This window comes from Anomaloglossus baeobatrachus, chromosome 5 (genome assembly GCF_048569485.1).
Source record: "Anomaloglossus baeobatrachus isolate aAnoBae1 chromosome 5, aAnoBae1.hap1, whole genome shotgun sequence".
NCBI classification, from domain to species: Eukaryota; Metazoa; Chordata; class Amphibia; order Anura; family Aromobatidae; genus Anomaloglossus; species Anomaloglossus baeobatrachus.
In genome coordinates, this window is record NC_134357.1 from 247,686,593 (window position 1) to 247,712,476 (window position 25,884).

A 25,884-nucleotide genomic window follows, 5' to 3' on the forward strand; every position below is an offset into this window, starting at 1 on the left:
TGGCCGTCTGGGAAAGAGAGACTTTCCTGTCCAGGGACGTTGACTTCCCGTCCCATTGGCGGAGAATGTCCCATTGAAGTGGGCGCAGATGAAACTGCGCAAAGGGAACTGCTTCCATGGCTGCCACCATCTTCCCGAGGAAGTGCATGAGGCGCCGTAAGGGGTGCGACTGGCCTTGAAGGAGGGATTGCACCCCTGTCTGTAGGGACCGCTGCTTGTTCAGCGGAAGCTTCACTCTCGCTGCTCGAGTATGAAACTCCATGCCAAGATACGTTAGCGACTGTGACGGTGACAGATTCGACTTTGGAAAGTTGATGATCCATCCGAACGTCTGTAGAGTCTCCAGCGTAGCATGTAGACTGAGTTGGCATGCCTCTTGAGAGGGTGCCTTGACAAGTAGATCGTCTAGGTAAGGGATCACCGAGTGTCCCTGAGAGTGCAAGACTGCTACCACCGCCGCCATGACCTTGGTGAAGACCCGGGGGGCTGTCGCCAGACCGAATGGCAGAGCTACGAACTGAAGATGGTCGTTTCCTATCACAAAACGTAGAAAACGTTGATGTTCTGTAGCAATTGGCACGTGGAGATAAGCATCTTTGATGTCTATTGAGGCAAGGAAGTCTCCTTGAGACATTGAGGCAACGACAGAGCGGAGGGTTTCCATCCGGAACCGTCTGGCGTGCACATGTTTGTTGAGCAGCTTTAGATCCAGAACAGGACGGAACGAGCCGTCCTTTTTTGGAACCACAAAGAGATTGGAGTAAAACCCTCGCCCTTGTTCCTGAGGCGGTACAGGAACCACTACTCCTTCCGCTCTTAGGGAGTCCACCGCCTGCAGCAGGGCATCTGCTCGGTCTGGATGTGGGGAGGTTCTGAAGAACCGAGCTGGAGGACGAGAACTGAACTCGATTCTGTACCCGCGAGACAAAATGTTTGTCACCCACCGGTCTTTGACCTGTGACATCCAAATGTCGGAAAAGCGGGAGAGCCTGCCCCCGACCGGAGATGCGGAGGGGGGGGCTGGAAGTCATGAGGTAGCCGCTTTGGAAGCGGTTCCTCCATTTGCTTTCTTGGGGCGTGCGTGAGCCCGCCAGGAATCTGAGACTCTTTGCGTCCTCTGAGTCCCTTTGGACGAGGAGAATTGTGTCTTGCCCGAACCTCGAAAGGACTGAAACCTCTGCTGCCATTTTTTCTGCTGAGGTTTGCTTGATCTGGGCTGGGGTAAGGAAGAGTCTTTACCCTTGGACTGTTTAATGATGTCAGCCAATGGCTCGCCAAACAGTCTATCTCTAGATAAAGGCAAGCTGGTTAAACATTTTTTGGAACCAGCATCTGCTTTCCAGTCCTTTAACCACAAGGCTCTGCGCAAAACTACCGAATTGGCGGACGCCATTGAGGTGCGGCTGGTAGATTCTAGGACCGCATTGATAGCGTAAGACGCAAACGCAGACATCTGCGAGGTAAGGGACGCCACTTGCGGCACCGCTGGATGTATGATAGCATCCACTTTTGCTAAACCAGCTGAAATAGCTTGGAGTGCCCATACGGCTGCGAATGCTGGAGCAAACGACGCGCCGATAGCTTCATAGACAGATTTTAACCAAAGGTCCATCTGTCTGTCATTGGCATCCTTAAGTGAAGCGCCATCCTCCACTGCAACTATGGATCTAGCTGCAAGTTTGGAAATCGGGGGGTCTACTTTTGGACACTGGGTCCAGCGCTTGACCACATCAGGGGGGAAAGGAAAACGTGTATCCTTAGAACGTTTAGAGAAACGCCTTTCTGGATGAGCGTCGTGTTTCTGGATTGACTCTCTGAAGTCAGAGTGATCCAAGAAAGCACTCAATTTACGCTTGGGATAGAGGAAACGAAACTTCTCCTGCTCTGCAGCTGCCTCCTCTGCAGAAGGAGCTGGGGGAGAAATATCCAACAGTCTATTGATGGCTGAGATAAGCTCGTTTACCATGGCGTCCCCATCCGGGGTATCCAGATTGAGAGGGGTTCCAGGATAAGACTCCTGATCACTCTCTTCAGACGCATCACAGGGCGACTGATTGCGCTGAGACCCTGAGCAGTGTGATGACGTTGAGGGTCTTTCCCAGCGAGCTCGCTTAGGGTGGCTGGGGCTATCATCTGAGTCATAATACTCAGCCTGGGAAGCCGGGGACCCCCTTGCAGTCTGGATTAATTCCAACTGAGGGGGATTAGAGGACAGAGACCTCGCCGTGTCCATAGACTGAGCCCCAGTCATGGATTGCAAAGTTTCAAGGATTTTTGCCATAGTCACAGACATTCCATCAGCAAAAACTGCAAAGTCTGTCCCTGACACCGGGGCAGGACTTACAAGCGACTCAGCCTGGGTCACTACCCCTCCGGACTCCGGCTGGCGAAGCAGCACCGGATCTGAGCATTGCACACAATGGGGGTCTTTGGAACCTGCTGGTAGAGCAGCCCCACATGCAGCACACGCAGTGTACACAGCCCTAGCCTTGGCAGCCTTGCGTTTTGTGGATGACATGTTGCTGCCTCCTCAGAGCGATCTGGGGTATCCAGCCAGGAAGCGACCTCACAGTGCAAGAAATAAATAAATATATATATATCTGGTGACACAGTACACCAATACACACTGAGGCACTAGAGGGGCCAGCTGAAATGCCGCTTACCGCCCGCTTAAGAGCGGGTGTGTGGTCGCCAAAAGCCCCCTAGTCCAGGTCTCCCAGAGCCTTGCGTCCTTCCTCTAGCCAGACTGCATGTAATGGCTGCCGGCGTCCTGGGAGAGGAGGGGGGGCGGGCCCTGGGCGTTCCTGGCTAAGAGCGGGAAGCCTGCTTCCCTCTGTGCCTAGTGAGAGGGCTGGAGCATGTAAATCAGGCTCCAGCCCTCGTCGCTGCTGCGAAACAGCGTCTCTCCCCTACCCTGATTGACAGGGTGGGGGCGGGAACGAAGCGGAGCTAGGCCGCAAAAGCCGGGGACTGGATTTATAAACGCCGCCGCCGTAAAAGCGCGGTCGGCGTGTCCCCGGCGCACTACAAGTCACAGCAGCGCCGCCGGTCCAGTGGGGGTCGGCGCTGCGTTCCCACAACACAAAAGTCCCCCAGTAAACTGCAGGAACACCAACTCAATCGTTACGGTCCCCGGCGCACTACAACACCCAGCCAGCTCGGAGTGTGTCTGTGCCTGCCGGGGACACAGAGTACCTGTATGATGCAGGGCCATGTCCCTGATTGTACTCCTGCTCCATATCCATCAGGTTCAACTGGGTCTGTGGATGGAGCCCGGCGTCAGAGCTTAGAGGCCGGCAGGATCCCACTTCCACAGAGCCCTACAAGGGGATGTGGAAGGAAAACAGCATGTGGGGCTCCAGCCCCTGTACCAGCAATAGGTACCTCAACCTTACAACACCATCCACGGGTGAGAAGGGAGCATGCTGGGGGCCCTATATGGGCCCTCTTTTCTTCCATCCGAAATAGTCAGCAGCTACTGCTGACTAAAATCTGTGGAGCTATGCGTGGATGTCTGACCTCCTTCGCACAAAGCTTGAAAACTGGAGAACCCGTGATACCACGGGGGGGTATAGCCAGAAGGGGAGGGGCCTTGCACTTTTTAGTGTAGTGCTTTGTGTGGCCTCCGGAGGGCAGTAGCTATACCCCAATCGTCTGGGTCTCCCAATAGAGCGCTGAAGAAAAAAATAATAATAATAAAAAAAAAATTATTATTCCATTTATACCTATTATGTTTTTCATTTTCAGAAAAAAGACTGGCAAGCATAGGCCATTGCACTCTATAAGCACAATACCTCAGCCTGGAGCCTTTAGGGGTCCAGTCTCCAATATTTAGAAGTGCGATTCCTAATTATACACTTTGCAGCCTATTAGATGGTGGATACATCTTCAGCATCTATCTACTAAATCAAATTCTAAAATTAATTGTAACCAATTAAATTAATTATACAAAGTAATATATTTAGAATCCCAAATTCCTTGAGTTTATGTATTTTAATCCAATTTGGGCAGTTGTGATGAGATTCCTAAAGCCCCTCATACACTATAGATAGGTGTTGGGGTAACATCAGACAGCAATCTCACCAGACTCTCCCATGCAAAGGAGCGCACCTCTGTTCTCTAGAGAAAAGCTGGTGCCAGACATGGTGGGTGGGCTGGCCGGGGTTTTTCTGTTAGGGAACAAATAGAACGGAAGACCAACACAAAGAATCCCGGTATCTTATTCCCCCCGACATCATCTGTCAGTGGGGAGACCCTGTACCTATTAGACTGTCGTCTGAACCGGATATTTCCTATAGCTCATGTTTTCCTCTTTACTCCCTGTGATATTTCGATTGAGGAGAGTCTCAAATGGGAAGTCACAGGAGGATGGTCCTTAAGTCACTTCTCTGCAACCTCTATTACCCTCCCTGAATTAAAACAAAAGCAGGGGACATTGCTGTGGTCACCCTGATGACATCCTGTTTCATGGAGTCTGATGGGAAGTGATCAGTGTCCACCAACACATTTCACCTGTGCTAGCATCTTCAGCGGCAGCTACCACTCTTCTTTATTCCTGCCACCCACATTGCCAATGGCCACTGCCACAGTCTCTGCTTCTGTCTTCGTCATCTCTTTCGCTAAAATGAGACATCATCCCTGGGTGGTAATAGAAGCAAAGTGAGTGACATCAGTGCCACCCCAAAGCTTCTGTCACTGCCTTCAGAAAATTTGTCATCAGAGGGCGGCACTGGAGTCACTCACCCTGCTTTTATCTCTAACCCCTGATGACAATTCCTCTGAGGTCCGTATTAGAAGCTGGTGGCAGTGCTGCTGTCACTCACCCTGCTTCTATCACTAACCCCTGATGACATTTCCTCTGAGGTCCGTATTAGAAGCTGGTGTCAGTGCTGCTGTCACTCACCCTGCTTCTATCACTAACCCCTGATGACAATTCCTCTGAGGTCGGTGTTAGAAACTGGATAGCAGTTCTGCTGTCACTCACCCTGCTTCTATCACTAACCCCTGATGACAATTCCTCTGAGGTCGGTGTTAGAAACTGGATAGCAGTTCTGCTGTCACTCACCCTGCTTCTATCACTAACCCCTGATGACAATTCCTCTGAGGTCCATATTAGAAGCTGGTGTCAGTGCTGCAGTCACTCACCCTGCTTCTATCACTAACCCCTAATGACAATTTCTCTGAGCTCGGTGTTAGAAGCTGGGTGAGTGATCCCAGCACTGACACCAGCTTCTAACACCTCCCAATCATGACTTCTCATGTTAGAGAAAGAGATGGCGGAGATAAAAGCAAGGATTGTGGTGGCGGCCATTGAAACAATAAAGGTGGGGACAGATGTTTGGCGGCTGCCACTGCTGAAATTGTATTCACAGGTCTACCTTTGTAAAAAGGCATTTAAACGACCATCTGTAAAATGTTACTGGTCGCGGTCTCTTAGGGCCACCAATTGTTCTGTGTAAATGGATATAAAACTCTGCCCACACAAAAATTGTTTCTTAACCCATCCAGAGAACAATCTGAGAGGTCCCGTACCACTCATGCACTATTTTTAATATATTACCGAATAGCCATGGGACATATTGGCTTTCACACAATCCTGTAGATAGATAGGACTCCGACATTTCTCGGGTATATGCTTCTTACTAGACCTTGGACATCTCTCTAGTAGACGTTTCTTACTAGACCTTGGACATCTCTCTGGCATATTCTTCTTACTGGACCTGGGACATCTGTCTGCGTTTCTCTTCTTCCTGGACCTCTCTGTAAAAGCATCCACATATTAACTGAATATATTATTTATATAGGATTTATCAGTGGATTTTTTCATACAGTTGAGTTTTTACCTGGTAGTGCGAGAGTCTCGGGAGTCTCTATCATGTCGTTGTACAGATCCTTGTGTCCTTCTATGTACTCCCACTCCTCCTTGGAAAAATAGACTGTGACGTCCTGACATCTTATAGGAACCTGTCAAACAATAGTAGACATCATCCAGACACATCATCATCCATGAGCATGGCTATATCTTGTCGTAGTATTCCCAGCAGCACTCACCTCTCCAGTCAGCAGATCAATGATCCTGTTGGTGAGGTCTAGGATCTTCTGCTCATTGTGTCTCAGTGAGAGGTAAGGATATCCCATCATGAGGCTCTGGATCTTAAGTTGTTTGTTGGTCTTCTTCATGGGTCCATAATCCTAAGAACAGATGAAAAAGAAGGATTTTTGTGTACTCACCGTAAAATCTCTTTCTCTGAGTCTTCATTGGGGGACACAGGACCATGGGTGTATGCTGCTGTGACTAGGAGGCTGACACTAAGTGAACACAAAAAAGGTTAGCTCCTCCCTGGCAGTGTACACCCCGAGCCGGAGGCGGGACTATGCCAGTTTTGTGTAAAAGCAGTAGTAGGAGAGCCTTGAACAAACATGACTAAACAATGTAATACAAGAGAAAAATGTGTGGTGAAAACAACACAGTGCCTTATGGTCACGTAAATATATAGTAGCCGGATGGAAACAAAGGTGACCCGCAAACAACATCGGGAAACATCCGGTAAATGAAGACCTCACAATCCAAACAGGGTGGGTGCTGTGTCCCCCAATGAAGACTCAGAGAAAGAGATTTTACGGTGAGTACACAAAAATCCTTCTTTCTCTATCGCCTTCATTGGGGGACACAGGACCATGGGACGTCCAAAAGCAGTCCCTGGGTGGGAACATAAGCCGTTCCACAGAACCAAAACAAACAACAAATTCTGTAGGAAAGCTCTGTACAAATGTTTATTACCTTTTTAGAGGTGTGCGACAGCCGTCTGCAACACCTTTCTCCCAAGGCAGGCATCTGCTGATGCCTGGGTGTGGACCTTGTAAAACCTGGTGAAGGTATGAAGACTGGACCACGTTGCGGCTTTGCAGACTTGCTCGGCTGAATCCTGGTGTCTGATTGCCCAAGACACCCCAACTGCACGGGTGGAATGGGCTCTTACTCCCCTCGGAGGGGACTTGTCCCTGATTCGGTAGGATTCCGCAATGGCTGATCTGATCCATTTGGCAATGGTAGCCTTGGACGCCGGCATGCCTTTCTTGGAACCAGCAGGCAGGACGAACAGGTTGTCTGATTTGCGGAAAGGCGCAGTTCTCGAGACGCAAGTCCTGAGCGCTCGTACTAAGTCCAGAGTGTGTAGTGACCTTTCCAAGGAGTGAGTGGGTGCCGGACAAAAAAATTGAAGCACGATCTCCTCATTCAGGTGAAAAGGAGACATCACCTTCGGCAGGAACTCCGGAGACAGGCGCAGGAAAACCTTGTTCTGGTGAAAAACAATAAAAGGTGAGCGGCACGAAAGAGCTGCCAGTTCGGACGTTCTCCTGATTGAAGTGACCGCCACCAAAAAGACCACTTTCCAGGATAAGTGTGAGAATGAAGATTCTCTGAGTGGTTCAAATGGAGCCAGTTGGAGGGATCCTAAAACCAGATTAAGATCCCATGGTTCTAGCGGAGCCCGATAGGGTGGATTCAGATGAGCGACTCCTTGGATGAACGTCTTGACCTGTGGACGTGATGCTAGGTTTCTTTGGAAAAGAACAGACAAAGCCGAAACCTGCCCTTTGATGGTTGCCAGCGAGAGACCCGCTTGCAACCCTGCCTGAAGGAACGCTAGAAGCGTCGGTAGTGACAGAACTAGCGGGGACAGATTGCCGTTGACCTCGCACCACTGAAAAAAAAAGTCTTCCAGGTGCGGTAGTAGATCTTTGACGATGAGGGCTTTCGAGCCCTAATCATAGTCTGAATCACTTCTGGAGCAAATCCTGACTGGGCTAAAAGCCAGGATTCAAGAGCCATGCCGTCCAATTGAGAACCCCTGAATTTTGATGGAAGAGCGGACCCTGAGACAGCAGGTCCGGCCGATCTGGAAGCCGGCATGGGGTGTCTGCGACGAGCTGTGCGAGATCTGCGAACCATGCTCGCCTGGGCCATTCTGGAGCGATGAGAATCACCGGAATGCCCTCTGCCTTGATTTTCTTGAGGACTCTTGGGATCATTGGCAGCGGCGGAAAGATGAACGGTAGTCTGAACTGATTCCACGGAAGAATGAGGGCGTCGACTCCTAGCGCCTGCTGGTCGTGGTAGCGGGATATGAACTGTGGAACTTGATTGTTGAACCGCGAGGCCATCAGGTCCACATCCGGAGTCCCCCACCTGTGGCAAATCTGGTCGAAAACCTCTCTGTTTAGAGACCATTCGCCCGACGCCAGACCCTGTCTGCTGAGATAGTCGGCCGCCCAGTTTTCCGCGCCGGGGATATGTACCGCGGAGATCCTGACGTTGCGAGACTCTGTCCACTGTATGATCCTCTTCACCTCTTTCATCGCCATGACGCTCCTTGTATCGCCCTGATGATTGATGTATGCCACCGCCGTGGCGTTGTCTGATTGTATCCTGATTGGAGACCCCTGGAGAAGGTGCTGAAAGGCTTGCAGAGCTCGTAGGACCGCTCTGATCTCCAACACATTGATCGGGAGCCGGCTTTCCTGGTAGGACCACTGACCGTGAGAAGTGTGTTGATGGAAGACCGCTCCCCAGCCCAGAAGGCTGGCATCGGTGGTGACTGTCTTCCAGTGCACCGGTGCGAACGACGTTCCCTTGACGAGATTCTGGCTGTTGGTCCACCAGCGCAGCGAGTGGCGGACTTTCGGGGACAAACGTATCTTGCGATCCAAGGTGAATAGAGACTTGTCCCAATTGTGCAGCAGGAATAGCTGCAGAGGGCGAAGGTGGAAGCGGGCAAACGGAACCGCCTCTATTGCCGCCACCATCCGACCTAGGGCCCTCATACCAAATCGTATGGACACCGCCCTGGAGTGGTGGAGGGTCTGGACGTCTTTCCGGAGGGAGACAATCTTTTCCTGTGGAAGGAACACACGACCTTGGATGGTATTGAACTCCATGCCTAGGAAGGTAATCCGGCGAGCCGGGGTCAACGAGGACTTCTTCCGATTGATGAGCCAACCGAGACGGGATAGAGTGTCGATGGTGACCTGGACACTTAGACGACAGTCGTTGAAAGAGGACCCCTTGATCAGTAAGTCGTCCAGGTATGGAATCACCAGAACACCTCTGGAGTGCAGGATCGACATGGCGGCAGCCATGACTTTCGTGAACACTCGAGGCGCGGAAGCAAGACCAAACGGTAGGGCAGTGAACTGATAATGATCGTGTGCTACGGCAAAGCGTAGGAATCTTTGGTGCTGGTGTGCAATCGGGATATGTAGATATGCGTCCTGTATGTCCAGAGAGGCGAGGAATTCGCCGATCTCCATGGAGGCAATCACCGATCGGAGGGACTCCATGCGAAATCTTCGGGTTCTGACGTACCTGTTGAGGATATTGAGGTCGAGAACAGGGCGCACAGTGCCATCCTTCTTGGGGACAACTAAGAGGTTGGAGTAAACTCCTCTGTACCGCTCCGAATCTGGAACCGGAATCACGACCCCTGAGCGGTGCAGAGATTCGATGGCGCGAAAAAAGGGGCGCGCTCACGCGTCCGACTCGGGAGGATGGGAAAGGAAGAAGCGGCTTGGAGGAATTGACGTAAATTCTATCTTGTAACCCGAGACTAGGATTTCTCTGACCCAAGCGTCTGTGATCAAAGGGAGCCAGACGTGTTGGAACAGAGAAAGGCGCCCCCCCACCTGGTCTGCGCTGATGCGCGAAGGCCAGGAGTCATTTGGAGGAGTATCGCTGAGATCTAGATGCTGGTTTGGAAGGCTGGCGTGGTCTGGGACGCCAGGAGGGATTTGTTTTGAAAGACGGGTTCTTCCTGCTTCTCTGCGGGGATCTGTTCCTCCTAGGCTGTGCCGGGGAACTGAAGCTGCGAAAGGGGCGAAAACCTGAGGTCGGCTGGCGGCGTGGGAAACGCCTTGGTCTCAGCTGTGGAAGGGAGGTGCTCTTTCCTCCCGTAGCCTCGGCGATAATCTGATCGAGCCTGTCTCCAAACAGTCGGCCTCCTGCAAACGGGAGGGCGGTAAGTGATTTCTTTGAAGCTGCGTCTGCATTCCAGGCTCTGAGCCAGACTGCTCGGCGGATTGCCACCGTGTTGCTGGCCGCTTGTGCTGTGCAATAGGCTGTAGACAGAGATGCATTAATGATGTACTCACCCGCCAGGGCAATCTGTGCAGCCATGTTGACGAGCTCAGGATCGCCAGACTGAGAGCGAAGCCCTCTGCGGAGGGTGTCGGCCCAGGTCACCATGGCCTTAGCTACCCAGACGGCGGCGAAAGCCGGAGACAGGGCCGCGCCTGCCGCCTCAAAAGCCGAACGGGCGAATCTCTCGATGTTACGGTCCGTGGCATCACGGAGCGATGTTCCCTGCGGCAGAGATAGAACTGTATGCGAGGCCATACGGGAGACCGGAGGGTCGACCACCGGTGAGCCCGCCCATTCCTTCCTGAGATCCTCGGGGAAGGGATAGTGTAAATCAATCGACTTACCGTTGTTGAACGTCTTGTCCGGTTGCTGTCTGTGCTTGCGTAAGATCTCAGCGAACTCCGGATCATCGCAGAAATACCTGTGAACAAGCTTAAGTCGTTTGAAAGATACCTGTGAGCTCTGGGTGGTGGCAGAGTCAGGCTGTAGATTCAGCGTCGTATTCACCGCGTCGACCAGGCTGTCCACCATACGCCTGACATCGGCTGCCTGATCCGAATCCAGCAGGGAGGCTGCATCCGACTCTTCCCCTTAATCATCAGACGGTCCCGGAGATGAGTGGCACTCGGGCCTTGGAGGGGATAGGGACTTCTGGGAGGAATTGGAAGACAAGACCGTGCGGGTTCGCTTCCGCGCTCCAGTAGCCAGGTCGGGGTCAGCACGACTGTCGTCCTGCGGCGGCTGGACCTGTGTGGCGTGGCTGAGCGTAGGGAGTGACTGCAAAGCCTGCGCGATGGTCTGAGACGCCCTCGACAGGGAATCCACCGACTGGGAGAGAGAAGTCAGCCACTCCGGGGGAGGGAGTGCATTGGGGCCCGGGGCGTCCTGTACTGCTGCAGTAGCGACGTGGACGGGGGAGCTGGCGGCGTCTGGGGCAATATGCGTGGGCTGCGGATCGGGAGCGCAAGCTGCGCAGAGCGAGGTAGCCTGGCCTTGGGAGAATTTTTCGTTGTAGGAAGAGCAAGCAAAATGCATTATAAAGGGGGCTGTTTAGATCGGGACGACTTAGAGTTAGGCATGGCTGCTATTAGGGACACTAGGGAGGAGACAGGAGAAAATTGGAAGAAAAAAACAAAAAAGTACAAAGTGTCGCTGGTCCTAATGAGGAGCAGCACTCACCCTGGCCTGTGTCCTTCCCGGGTCAGCAGGGGCCTCAGAGTAGCCGGGGTAGCCACAGAGAAAAGATGCTGTTGCCCACCGGCTAGCCTGTGCTGAGGTGAGCCGTTGGTAAGAGAAAAACGCGGGCTTTTTTTTTTTTTTTTTACTGCTGGAGGGGGCGTGCTGGCCGATGAGGTGGCTGTCTCTGGGCAGAATATGCAAAGGGCGGGCCAGAGGGGGCGCGCGCAAACGGGGAGCGGAGCGCTCCGGCCCGAGTTAGGCCCGAAGCCGGGGACTAAATTAATGAGCGGCGGCCGCCGGGAGCGCAGCACTGGGCGCGGAACAGCTCTCACCTGCGTCCACGCGCGTCGCTCTGATCCATATGTCCCCTCCATGATTGCTGCGGCCCGTGGTAAGCGAGGACTTCTTCTGTTGAGGCATCCGAGGGGCCGTGATGGAGACTGCGCAGCGCTCCTGCGCTGCAGTGCCAGAACCTCAGCCTGGGCCCAGGGTATCAGGTGAACGCTGGGGGAGGCCAGGTGACAGAGGACCCCTTGATGTGAGCGCTCCTGCGCTGTGACAGTCTGACATCTTCAGGGATTCCTCTTCACCTCCACCAGAAACACCCCCTGGGACGGTACCATGGGGGTCGACGGGGAGTGTGTGCCCTTAAAACAATAATATCGGTCCCCAATCAGCCCCTGGGGTGGTACCATGGGGCCGGAGGGGGATAGGGCCTGGCGTCTCGAGCCCTCAGGCAACCCTGGGGCGAGAGTTCTCTCAGAAGCAGGGTCTTAATCCCTGCAGAAGAGACAAAAAAATGTAGAATGATGAGAATGCTGAGCGGCGCCGTATAGCCCGAAAAAAACGGAAAAAAACGCAATAGCCTAGGCTGAGGTTGGCCCACAGAGATATGGGCCCACTTCAGCCTCCTACGACACTAAGCAAAAAACTGGCATAGATCCGCCTCCGGCTCGGGGTGTACACTGCTAGGGAGGAGCTAACTCTTTTTATGTTCACTTAGTGTCAGCCTCCTAGTCACAGCAGCATACACCCATGGTCCTATGTCCCCCAATGAAGGCGATAGAGAAATTGCAAAAGTCCATGCTGCTAATCCATTATAAATAATGCACTAATGTTATGTGCCAAAGTTTCCAGAAGTCCTTACCTCTCCCGTCAGCAGGTAGATAATCTCCAAGGTGAGGCGCAATATCTTCTCGGTAAGGTGACTCTCGGTCGTGTTCATTTTGGTAGTGTGGTATGAGGTAGTTTTACTTATACATGAGCTCTGACGACCACTTTCCTCACACCTACAAAATAAATATCCCTACGTTACCTAGAATATTATTTCAGATCAGAAATCTCATACAGTTAGGGTATGTTCACACAGTTCTTTTCTATGAATTTTGGATACTACTTTAAAATCATCAAAAACAGCTTTAAATACTTTTTGAATCTACTTCCTTTTGATGTCAATGGGGAAAAAATGCAGTCTCAATGTATGAAAACCATGTCACAGCTATATCATCTGGCCTTATGCACAGTCACAAATCCGTATGTCATGATCCGGGATTCATAGACCGGCCACTGGGTTTGGGTTTTGTTTTGATTTGGGTCATGTTTTGAGACAGTCTATGCAAACACATGTTTGGGTGGGGACACCCGCAGCCAGTCTGTGCAAACACATGTTTGGGTGGGGACACCCGCAGCCAGTCTATGCAAACACATGTTAGGGTGGGGACACCCGCAGCCAGTCTATGCAAACACATCATAGTATCATAGTTTTTTAAGGTTGAAGGGAGACTCTAAGTCCATCTAGTTCAACCCGTAGCCTAACATATTGATCCAGAGGAAGGCAAAAAAAACAAAAAAAAACAACAATGTGGCAAACAAGCTCCAATGGGGAAAAAAAATCCTTCTTGACTCCACATACGGCAATCAGACTAGTTCCCTGGATCAACACCCTGTCATAAAATCTAATATACATAACTGGTAATATTACATTTTTCAAGAAAGGCATCCAGGCTCTGCTTAAATGTTAGTAGTGAATCACTCATTACAACATCATGCGGCAGAGAGTTCCATAGTCTCACTGCTCGTACAGTAAAGAATCCTCGTCTGTGATTATGATTAAACCTTCTTTCCTCAAGACGTAGCGGATGCCCCCGTGTTCCAGTCGCAGGCCTAGGTGTAAAGAGATCTTTGGAAAGGTCTCTGTACTGTCCCCTCATATGTTTATACATTGTGATTAGATCCCCCCTAAGCCTTTGTTTTTCCAAACTAAATAACCCCAAGTTTAATAACCAATATACCAATGTCTTGGTATTGCAGCCCACCCATTCCTCTAATAATCTTGGTCGCTCTTCTCTGCACCCTCTCCAGTTCAGCTATGTCCTTCTTATATATCGGTGACCAGAATTGTACACAGTATTCTAAGTGCGGTCGCACTAGTGACTTGTACAGGGGTAAAACTAGATTTTTTTCATGAACACTTATACCTCTTTTAATACATCCCATTATTTTGTTAGCCCTGGCAGCTGTTGCCTGACACTGTCCACTAAAGTGAAGTTTACCATCCACCCATGTCTTTTTCTGTGTCTGTTTTACCCAGTGTTCTACAATTAAGTACATAATCATAAATGTTATTTCCTCTACCCAAGTGCATGACCTTACATTTATCTACATTAAACTTCAATTGCCACTTCGCAGCCCAATCCTCCAATTTACATAAATCTCCCTGTAATATAAAATTATCCTCCTCTGTATTGATTACCCTGCAGAGTTTAGTATCATCTGCAAATATTGCAATTCTACTCCGCATGCCCCCAACAAGGTCATTAATAAATATGTTGAAAAGAAGTGGGCCCAATACTGACCCCTGTGGTAGCCCACTATGAACTGAGACCCAGTCTAAGTACGTACCATTAATAACCACCCTTTGTTTCCAATCACTGAGCCAGTTTTTAACCCAGTTACACATACAGTTAGGTCCAGAAATATTTGGACAGTGACACAAGTTTTGTTATTTTAGCTGTTTTCAAAAACATGTTCAGAAATACAATTATATATATAATATGGGCTGAAAGTGCACACTCCCAGCTGCAATATGAGAGTTTTCACATCCAAATCGGAGAAAGGGTTTAGGAATCATAGCTCTGTAATGCATAGCCTCCTCTTTTTCAAGGGACCAAAAGTAATTGGACAAGGGACTCTAAGGGCTGCAATTAACTCTGAAGGCGTCTCCCTCGTTAACCTGTAACCAATGAAGTAGTTAAAAGGTCTGGGGTTGATTACAGGTGTGTGGTTTTGCATTTGGAAGCTGGTGCTGTGACCAGACAACATGCGGTCTAAGGAACTCTCAATTGAGGTGAAGCAGAACATCCTGAGGCTGAAAAAAAAGAAAAAATCCATCAGAGAGATAGCAAACATGCTTGGAGTAGCAAAATCAACAGTCGGGTACATTCTGAGAAAAAAGGAATTGACTGGTGAGCTTGGGAACTCAAAAAGACCTGGGCGTCCACGGATGACAACAGTGGTGGATGATCGCCGCATACTTTCTTTGGTGAAGAAGAACCCGTTCACAACATCAACTGAAGTCCAGAACACTCTCAGTGAAGTAGGTGTATCTGTCTCTAAGTCAACAGTAAAGAGAAGACTCCATGAAAGTAAATACAAAGGGTTCACATCTAGATGCAAACCATTCATCAATTCCAAAAATAGACAGGCCAGAGTTAAATTTGCTGAAAAACACCTCATGAAGCCAGCTCAGTTCTGGAAAAGTATTCTATGGACAGATGAGACCAAGATCAACCTGTACCAGAATGATGGGAAGAAAAAAGTTTGGCGAAGAAAGGGAACGGCACATGATCCAAGGCACACCACATCCTCTGTAAAACATGGTGGAGGCAACGTGATGGCATGGGCATGCATGGCTTTCAATGGCACTGGGTCACTTGTGTTTATTGATGACATAAGAGCAGACAAGAGTAGCCGGATGAATTCTGAAGTGTACCGGGATATACTTTCAGCCCAGATTCAGCCAAATGCCGCAAAGTTGATCGGACGGCGCTTCATAGTACAGATGGACAATGACCCCAAGCATACAGCCAAAGCTACCCAGGAGTTCATGAGTGCAAAAAAGTGGAACATTCTGCAATGGCCAAGTCAATCACCAGATCTTAACCCAATTGAGCATGCATTTCACTTGCTCAAATCCAGACTTAAGACGAAAAGACCCACAAACAAGCAAGACCTGAAGGCTGCGGCTGTAAAGGCCTGGCAAAGCATTAAGAAGGAGGAAACCCAGCGTTTGGTGATGTCCATGGGTTCCAGACTTAAGGCAGTGATTGCCTCCAAAGGATTCGCAACAAAATATTGAAAATAAAAATATTTTTTTTGAGTTTGGTTTATTTGTCCAATTACTTTTGACCTCCTAAAATGTGGAGTGTTTGTAAAGAAATGTGTACAATTCCTACAATTTCTATCAGATATTTTTGTTCAAACCTTCAAATTAAACGTTACAATCTGCACTTGAATTCTGTTGTAGAGGTTTCATTTCAAATCCAATGTGGTGGCATGCAGAGCCCAACTCGCGAAAATTGTGTCACTGTCCAAATATTTCTGGACCTAACTGTATTTTCCCCTATCCCCATTATTCTCATTTCATGTACCAACCTTTTGTGTGGCACCGTATCAAAAGCTTTTAAAAAGTCCATATACACAACATCCACTGCATTTCCCTGGTCCAGGCTTGAACTTACCTCTTCATAGAAGCCGATCAACTTAGTTTGACAGGATCGATCCCTCATAAACGCATGTTGATACTCTGTCATAAGGTTATTTTTCTTGAGATACTCCAGTATAGCATCTCTCAAGAAACCCTCAAGGATTTTACCAACCGTACAGGTTAAACTTACCGGCCTATAATTTCCCGACTCAGTTTTTGTCCCCTTTTTGAATATTGGCACCACATGTTTTGGTGGGGACACCCGCAGCCAGTCTGTGAGAGGTCATGTTTGGGTTGGGGACACCCGCAGCCAGTCTGTGAGAGGTCATGTTTTGGTGGGGACACCCTCAGCCAGTCTGTGAGAGGTCATGTTTGGGTTGGGGACACTCGCAGCCAGTCTGTGAGAGGTCATGTTTGGGTTGGGGACACCCTCAGCCAGTCTGTGAGAGGTCATGTTTGGGTTGGGGACACCCTCAGCCAGTCTGTGAGAGGTCATGTTTGGGTTGAGGACACCCTCAGCCAGTCTGTGAGAGGTCATGTTTGGGTTGAGGACACCCTCAGCCAGTCTGTGAGAGGTCATGTTTGGGTTGAGGACACCCTCAGCCAGTCTGTGAGAGGTCATGTTTGGGTTGGGGACACCCGCAGCCAGTCTGTGAGAGGTCATGTTTTGGTTGGGGACACCCGCAGCCAGTCTGTGAGAGGTCATGTTTGGGTTGAGGACACCCTCAGCCAGTCTGTGAGAGGTCATGTTTGGGTTGGGGACACCCTCAGCCAGTCTGTGAGAGGTCATGTTTGGGTTGGGGACACCCGCAGCCAGTCTGTGAGAGGTCATGTTTGGGTTGGGGACACCCGCAGCCAGTCTGTGAGAGGCCATGTTTGGGTGGGGACACCCGCAGCCAGTCTGTGAGAGGCGGCACGTAGTTAGACCATAATACATATGGATGGGTAAATGCAGCATTAGCGTGTTTCAAAATCGTACTGCCATTGGACCTGGCGAGGCTGCAAAGTTTCAGCCACGTAACGATCCACACAAGTATAAGAAAATCATCGCTTTTTTTTTTTAGGATGGATTTATTGCCCACAAAAAATTACAACAGAAACTTATCCAATTTCATTAGTGTTGAAGACCAAACTCAACATTACAAGACAAGACAAAAGAAGGGTGTGTCAGCTCACCAACTAGGGAGATAGGGAAATCCTTAAGGTACCATCACACTTAGCGACGCTCCAGCGATCCCAGCAGCGATCTGACCTGGCAGGGATCTCTGGAGCGTCGCTACATGGTCGCTGGTGAGCTGTCAATCAGGCAGATCTCCACAGCGATCAGCCACCAGCGACCCGTGTAACGACGCTGTGCTTGGTAACCATAGTACACATCGGGTTACTAAGCAAAGCGCTTTGCTTATAGTTACCCGATGTGTACCTTGGCTACGTGTGCAGGGAGCCGGCTTCTAGAAGCTGCGGACGCTGGTAACCAAGGTAAATATTGGGTAACCAAGAAAAGCGCTTTGCTTGGTTACCCGATGTGTACCGTGGTTACCAGCGTCCGCAGAAGCTGGCTCCCTGCTCCCTGCACATTCAGATCGTATCTCTCTCGCTGTCAAACACAGTGATGTGTGCTTCACAGCGGGAGAGCAACGAGCAAAAAATGGTCCAGGACATTCAGCAACGACCGGCGACCTCCCTGCAGGGGCCAGGTCGTTGCTGGATGTCACACACAGCGACATCGCTAGCAACATCGCTGTTGCGTCACAAAACCTGTGACTCAGCAGCGATGTCGCTTAGTGAGACGTAGCCTTTAGTCCAGAAGAGGTGCACGGATCAGCTCCAAACAATGGAGACTTAATAGAAAAAAAGATCCAGCAGATGCTCAGTCCCAGATTCCATAAAACATGACTTTTATTTATGTATTAAAGTCAAACAATGATTAAGGCATCTTGCCAAAACGCGAAGGTTCGTTACTGTCACTGTATTCTTTATGGAGATTTAACACGTCTATAAAAGTCAAGCTATATGGAATCTAGGACTGAGGATCTGCTGGATCTTTTTTCTACTAAAAAATACAAGTCAATGGTGGATCTCATCCATGCGCTCTCTGTATCTTAGGTCACGTACAAGGATTCACCAGTGTCAGAGAACAGTGGTCATGTGGCCGCGAGTATGTGATATGTATACCCCGGCCAGAATACGACTACAAGGTTTCTGACCTTGCTGAATGTAAGTGTACTGAGTGAGGCAGTGTCCATATAGTCAGATTGTAGCCAGTATACCTATCTCTTACTCGCAGCCACATGATCACCGCTCCCGGCTGACACTGGCGAATCCTCGCAGCGCACAATGTCTGCAGTCACATAGAGTGACACCCAGAATGCCTGTAGACTGGCCAATTTAGACAGGACAGCCTCTTTAAGCTACGCAAACCCTTTAGATGGCTGTCGGATGAATGGTCGGCCACTCTCCCATAGTCAGGAGCGCTCATACTGCTGAGCATTCCTGTGTTGTCTCTACGAGAGCCGATACCAGACATCAATGGCGGTGGCTTACCTCCAGGAGAACAAGAGGATCGACAGCCTGAAAGAGATGTCAGATCCTTATCCCCCCTTACCCGACAGAACTGCAGTACCCCAATACACATCAGCAGGTTCAGACGACATTAGTGTAATGGGTATGCGAGCCTTTAGAGTCTACACAGTGGGAGTGTGCACTCATCCATTCCTTCTCACTGACTCTGAGCCACCATAACTTGTATATTATTTGAATTGGAGGAGCTGAATGTATATGCCCTGAATGCAGTCCATAGACAAGCATGGGCAGTGTGCACCCCAATTGTAAATATAGCCTAATAATGCAACATGGCATAACTTTACACTACACAACTCCTCACCTTCCCTCTCAGCTTCACACCTCCAGCCCTCTGTGTGGCCCCCAAGGTCGGCTCCGTGATGGCGTCAATAGTACAAGACTATGCGGAGGCGAGACTCTTGGGTAATGTAGTCCTGGGATTCCCAGCTCAATGAATGACCGCTAGTAGTATCCAGCTGAAAATATCCTCCATCAAAGTGTCCGCACTGCATGGCGGCGGCCATTTTGTCGGAGACCTGAAGTGGTAGATCGTGTACGGGAGGATTGAATCTGCAGGGGTAAAGGTAAAGTTGGAAGGGACGAGGAGTGTGGAGGGCACTGTATGGGCACAATGCGTTTATTATTAGACACTGTATATGATTATGTGCTGTTTTTGCAATACATTCGACTGTAACACAAATACTGACAGAGAACACAACCTGTAACGTTGAGCACTGCTGGACGAAATAACGGGCCTCGGTCCCCTGGAAGCCGAAATACTGGGTCAGAAATGTTGGAAGTACAGCAGCAAAGGAAGCTCAAAGACCGGAAGTTCGCAAAACAAAACTGAAATCGTGACGTCATCACGTAGAAACTTACTGGAACGCAGAAGTCAGGATAGTAGTGGAACGCAAAACCCGGAAGTGAAAGCGGCGGCTCGTCACAATGCCGATATTTCCAGTTCCGCTGAGTTAGTCAACAAGAGCAACGAAGCCGCTCTGTAAGTACCGCTATTATCTGTGAATTCAGTGCAGGGCACATTACATGGCCGCCATTTATGTAATCCCTAGTCTATCCTCAGTGGAGGCATGCCATGAAACGCTCACGTGATGCAGAGAAATAAGAGGTTAATAAAGGTTGTACAGGATTTATATTTAAATACTGAAAAAGCACAGAATGTCTTAAAATGAAAAATGCCTTGTATTCCCTTGTTTACTGCTCCTCTGCTCTGGGGGTCTCCCAGGCCAAGCAGTGATGCCAGCATGTATGGCACACAAGCAGCGATGGGCTGCAGCGGTCACATGTGCAGGACAAGGACGATCAGGGGTGGGTAATGTCAGCCCAGGACACAGGAGCGGTAACCGGACACTGGCTGCAGTGGTCACGTGCAGCTGGCCTATTATCGTCGCAAGGCAAGGACTCTCAGGGCTGGGTAATGTCAGCCGGGGCCACAGAAGTAGCAATCGGACACTGGCTGCAGCGGTCACGTGTGCAGATATGGCCCATTATCACTGCAGGATAAGAACCCTCAGGGCTGGGCAATGTCAGCCGGGGCCACAGAATTAGCAATCGGACACTGGCTGCAGCGGTCACATGTGCAGATATGGCCCATTATCACTGCAGGACAAGGACCCTCAGGGCTGGGTAATGTCAGCCGGGGCCACAGAAGTAGCAATCGGACACTGGCTGCAGCGGTCACGTGTGCAGATATGGCCCATTATCACTGCAGGATAAGAACCCTCAGGGCTGGGCAATGTCAGCCGGGGCCACAGAATTAGCAATCGGACACTGGCTGCAGCGGTCACATGTGCAGATATGGCCCATTATCACTGCAGGACAAGGACCCTCAGGGCTGGGTAATGTCAGCCGGGGCCACAGGAGCAGCAATCGGACACTGGCTGCAGCGGTCACATGTGCAAGTGGCTCATTATGTGTCAGGGCACGGACCCTCAGAGCTGGGTAACGTCAGCCCGGTCCATAGAAGTAGCAATCGTACACTGGCTGCAGCGGTCACATGTGCAGGTAAGGCCCATTATCCCTGCAGGACAAGGACCCTCGGGGCTGGGCAATGTCAGTCGAAGCCTCAGGAGCAGCAACCGGACACTGGCTGCAGCGGTCACGTGTGCAGGTAATGCCCAATTTTATCGTAGAACAAGGACCTTCAGGGCTGAGCAATGTCAGCCTGGGCTGTAGGAGCAGCAATCGAACGCTGACTGTAGCCATAGGTGTAAGGCTGGAGGTAAAATCCACCGAGTTCAACCCATAGCCTAACATGGTGACCCAGAGGAAGGCAAAAACCCCATGGGGAAGACTGTACGCTCCATATTAGGGGAAAATGTCCTTCCACATACGGCAATCAGACTAGTTCCCTGGATCAATGTCCCATCACAGAATCTAGTGCACATAGCCAGTAATATATTTTTCAAGAAAGGCATCCAAGCCTCTCTTAAATTTTAGTAATGAATCAACCATTACAACATTATGTGGCAGAGAGTTCCATAGTCTTAATGCTCTTACAGTAAAGAATATGCATCTGTGATTATGATTAAACCTCCTTTCCTCTAACTGTAGTGGATGCCCCCTTGTCCCTGTTGTAGTCCTAGGTGTAAAAAGATCATTAGAGAGAGCTCTGTACTGTCCCCTCATATATTTGTACATTGCAATAAGATCACCCCTAAGCCTTAGTTTTCCAAACTGAATACCCTCAAGTTTAATATCCTGTCTTGGTATTGCATTCCCCTCATTCCTTTAATAACCTTGGTTGCTCTTCTCTGCACCTGATCTTGTTCAGCTATTTCCTACTTATATACCTGTATGGGGATTAAACCATGTTCTTGTCATGAGCATCTATGCCTCTATTAATGCATCCCATTATTGTATTACCCTTGGCAGCAGTTGCCTGACACTAGTCAGTAAAGTTGAGTTTGCCATCCACCCAAGTCTTTTTCAGTGACAGCTTTACAGAGTGTTTAATAATTGAGTACATAGTAATACATTTTATTTGCTCTGCCCAAGTGCATGACCTTACATTTATCCAACTTCAGTTGCTATTTCTCAGCCTAAGCCTCCAGCCTACAAAAATCCTTGTGTAATATAAATTATCCTCTTCTCTTTTAATTACCTTGCATAATTTGGTATCCTCTGCAAATACTGAAATTTTACCCTCAATGCCCCCTACAAGTTCATTAATAATATGTTAAAAAGAAGAGGGCCCAATACTGATCCTTGTGGTACCCCACTGTTAACTGTGACTCCAAGTGTGTTCCATTAATAACCTCCCTTTTGTTTCCTATTACTGAGCCAGTTCTTAACCCAGTTACACATATTTTCCCCCTTTCCCATTAATCTTATTTTATGTATTAACCTTTTGTGTGGCACTGTATTACACGCCTTTGAAAAATCCATATAGACAACACCCACTGGATTTCCCTGGTCCAGTCTAGAATTTGATAGAGGAAAAATACTTGGAGCTGGTAAATCACAGTACAGTGTAAGCGTGGCACGCAAAGGAAATTGCTAATACTATGGAAGAACTATACTTACATTACCAGTGTAATGCAGACATACTGGTGTCAAAGTACCAGACATTGCACCCATGTAGACTGGCAGCAGGTGGAAACCAGAAGCACAGGACACCTTACGTACGTGCCTTGTCAGGAGTTAAGCCATGTTACTGAGGTACGGTTCTCCTCACAGACCAGGGCACCTACGTCACCGGAGTTCCCTGCAGCAAGATACCGCAGTAAAGAATGCGAGATTAGAAAATGTCTGTAGGGAACCCCAGTGACGTAAAAAAAAACACATAAAAAAGTAATGTGTGCATTACACATGCATTTCTTTGTCGCTCCTAATTGGGAGACCCAGACAATTGGGTGTATAGCTATGCCTCCGGAGGCCACACAAAGTATTACACTAAAAGTGTAAAGCCCCTCCCCTTCAGCCTATACACCCCCCGTACTGCTACGGGCTCATCAGTTTTTATGCTTTGTGCGAAGGAGGTCAGACATCCACGCATAGCTCCACAGCTTAGTCAGCAGCAGCTGCTGACTATGTCGGATGGAAGAAAAGAGGGCCCGTGACAGGGCCCCCAGCATGCTCCCTTCTCACCCCACTCTTGGCGGTGTTGTTAAGGTTGAGGTATCCATTGCGGGTACGCAGGCTGGAGCCCACATGCTGCTTTCCTTCCCCATCCCTCAATTAGGGCTTTGGGTGAAGTTGGATCCCATCGGTCTCCAGGCACAGGAGACCGTGCTCCATCCACAGCTCCTGAGGACCCTGCTGGATAGGAGCCGAGTATCGTTCAGGGACATGGCCCTGCTACTTGGAGGTACTCTGTGTCCCCGTGGGGACCGCGCACAGCAACACTCCAGCATTGCTGGGTGTGCTAGTGCACCGGGGACAGCAGCGCTGGCTGCATTTGTGCCACTATACACTTCAGCGTCGCTGAGTGTGTTTGTGTCTTTCTTCCCGCCCCCAGCCCTGCCAGTCAGGGGAAGGGCGGGACGCTGTACAGGTCGGCAGCACTGAGGGCTGGAGCATGCTTTGCATACTCCACCACCCTCACTCTGCACAGTGGGGCACCAGTTCCCGCACTTTTCTGGGTCACGCCCACGGCTCCCTCCTCTCCCCATGACGCTGGCAGCCATTCCTCTCAGCTCTGCTAACGCTGCAGAGGAGAGACAAGCTCAAAGAGACCCAGGCAGGAATTCTGGTGCCCACACAAACGCTTTGCGCAGGCAGTAAGCAGCACCTGTGGTGCTGGCCCCACTAGTGCAGAAGTGTATTTATAGTTTATATGATTATAGTCTATACTTTACACTGTAGGGTGCACTGTTGATTTGTGGCTATATACCCTCCTGTATTGCTCAGAGGAGACAACAGCATGTCGTCCACAAATAGCAAGGGTGCCAAAGCACATACTTACTATGCTGCCTGTGCATCATGTACGGCTATACTGCCGGCAGGTTCCACTGACCCTCATTGTGTGCAATGCTCGGCCCCTGTGGCACTTTCTCAGCCGGAGCCTCTGCTAGGGGTGGCCCAGGGAGAACCACCTGTTAACACTGTCCAGGTGACAGGGACGGAGTTTGCAGTTTTTACTGAAAGACTTTCTGAGACTATGGCTAAGATATTAGAAGCCTTGCAGTCCAGGCTGGCATCTCAAGCCAGGGGCACTGTGGAATCATTGTCCCCTGGTTCCCCTCAGTTGGAACAGCAATGTCTTCCCGGGGTGTCTCATGGATCCCAGGGTGAGGTCTCTGACACGGACCGCAGCCCCAGACCGACTAAGCGAGCTCGCTATGAAATTCCCTCGACATCATCACAATGTTCAGGGTCTCAGCGAGAGGACTCTCTGTATGATGAAGCGGAGGTAGCTGATCAGGATTCTGATCCTGAAGCCGCTCTCAACCTTGATACTCCTGATGGGGACGCCATAGTGAATGATCTTATTGCGTCCATCAATGAAATGTTGAATATTTCTCCCTCAGCTCCTCCTGTGGAGGAGTCAGCTTCTCAGCAGGAGAAATTCCGTTTTAGGTTTCCCAAGTGTACAAAGAGTATGTTTCTGGACCACTCTGACTTCAGAGAGGCAGTCCAGAAACACCGAGCTTATCCAGATAAGGGTTTTTCCAAGCGCCTTAAGGATACACGTTACCCTTTTCCCCCTGACGTGGTCAAGGGCTGGACTCAGTGTCCCAAGGTGGATCCTCCAATCTCCAGACTGGCGGCTAGATCCATACTTGCAGTGGAAGATGGAGCTTCACTCAAGGATGCCACTGACAGACAGATGGAGCTCTGGTTGAAATCCATCTATGAAGCTATCGGCGCGTCTTTTGCTCCAGCATTCGCAGCCGTATGGGCACTCCAAGCTATCTCAGCTGGTCAGGCGCAAATTGACGCACTCACACGTACGTCTGCGCCGCAGGTGGCGTCCATAACCTCTCAAACGTCGGCATTTGCGTCCTACGCTATTAATGCTGTCCTGGACTCTGCGACCCGTACGGCGGTTGCAGCCGTCAATTCGGTGGCAATACGCAGGGCCTTGTGGCTGCGGGAATGGATGGCAGATTCGGCTTCCAAAAAGTGCTTAACTGGATTGCCATTTTCTGGCGACCGTTTGTTTGGTGAGAGATTGGATGAAATCATCAAACAATCCAAGGGAAAGGAAACATCCTTACCCCAGGCCAAACCAAAAACACCCCAACAGAGGAGGGGACAGTCGAGGTTTCGGTCTTTTCGGGGTACGGGCAGGTCCCAATTCTCCTCGTCCAAAAGGCCTCAGAAGGATCAGAGGAACTCCGACGCATGGCGGTCTAAATCACGCCCTAAAAAGACCGCCGGAGGTGCCGCTACCAAGGCGGCTTCCTCATGACTTACGGCCTCCTCACACCGCATCCTCGGTCGGTGGCAGGCTCTCCCGCTTTTGCGACACCTGGCTGCCACAAGTAAAAGACCGTTGGGTGAGAGACATTTTGTCTCACGGTTACAGGATAGAGTTCAGCTCTCGTCCTCCGACTCGATTCTTCAGAACATCTCCGCCTCCCGAGCGAGCCGAGGCTCTTCTGCAGGCGGTGGGCATTCTGAAGGCAGAAGGAGTGGTGGTCCCGGTTCCTCTTCAGCAACAGGGTCACGGTTTCTACTCCAACCTGTTTGTGGTTCCAAAGAAGGACGGGTCCTTCCGTCCTGTTTTGGACCTAAAACTGCTCAACAAACACGTAAGGACCAGGCGGTTCCGGATGGAATCCCTCCGCTCCGTCATCGCCTCAATGTCCCAAGGAGATTTCCTAGCATCGATCGATATCAAGGATGCTTATCTCCACGTACCAATTGCTCCAGAGCATCAGCGCTTCTTGCGCTTCGCCATAGGAGACGAACACCTTCAGTTCGCGGCACTGCCGTTCGGCCTGGCGACAGCCCCAAGGGTTTTCACCAAGGTCATGGCTACAGTAGTTGCGGTCCTCCACTCTCAGGGTCACTCAGTGATACCTTACTTAGACGATCTGCTGGTCAAGGCACCCTCTCAAGAGGCATGCCAACACAGCCTCAACGTTACTCTGGAGATTCTCCAGAGTTTCGGGTGGATCATCAATTTTCCAAAGTCAAATCTGACACCGGTCCAATCACTGACATATCTTGGCATGGAGTTTCATACTCTTCCAGCGATAGTGAAGCTTCCGCTGGACAAACAGCGTTCACTACAGACAGGGGTACAATCTCTCCTTCAAGGTCGGTCACACCCCTTGAGGCGCCTCATGCACTTCCTGGGGAAGATGGTGGCAGCAATGGAAGCAGTCCCTTT

At 50.1% G+C, this 25,884-nt stretch overlaps 2 protein-coding genes across 4 annotated transcripts in view; one reads left to right on the forward strand and one right to left on the reverse strand.

The window, feature by feature from the left end:
- Positions 1-19,354, reverse strand: part of LOC142311151 (uncharacterized) — a 59,151-nt gene extending 39,797 nt beyond the window's left edge. The window contains exons 1-5 of one of the 2 annotated variants that reach the window (XM_075349319.1): positions 19,304-19,354; positions 12,465-12,606; positions 6,052-6,192; positions 5,844-5,964; positions 5,561-5,760 (exon numbers count right to left, since the gene is read on the reverse strand). In XM_075349319.1, the coding sequence (XP_075205434.1) occupies positions 5,561-5,760; positions 5,844-5,964; positions 6,052-6,192; positions 12,465-12,542 (540 nt within the window). In that variant the 5' untranslated portion in view covers positions 12,543-12,606; positions 19,304-19,354. Of the gene's footprint in view, positions 1-5,560; positions 5,761-5,843; positions 5,965-6,051; positions 6,193-12,464; positions 12,607-18,906; positions 19,024-19,303 lie in introns of those variants that run through there. The other variant, XM_075349318.1, reaches the window with a different exon arrangement.
- A 165-nt stretch (positions 19,355-19,519) lies between these two features.
- Positions 19,520-25,884, forward strand: part of LOC142311154 (uncharacterized) — a 31,151-nt gene continuing 24,786 nt past the window's right edge. For both annotated transcript variants that reach the window (XM_075349327.1, XM_075349328.1), the window contains exon 1: positions 19,520-19,584. The gene's annotated coding sequence lies outside the window, so the exon portion shown is untranslated. The remainder of the gene's footprint in view (positions 19,585-25,884) is intronic.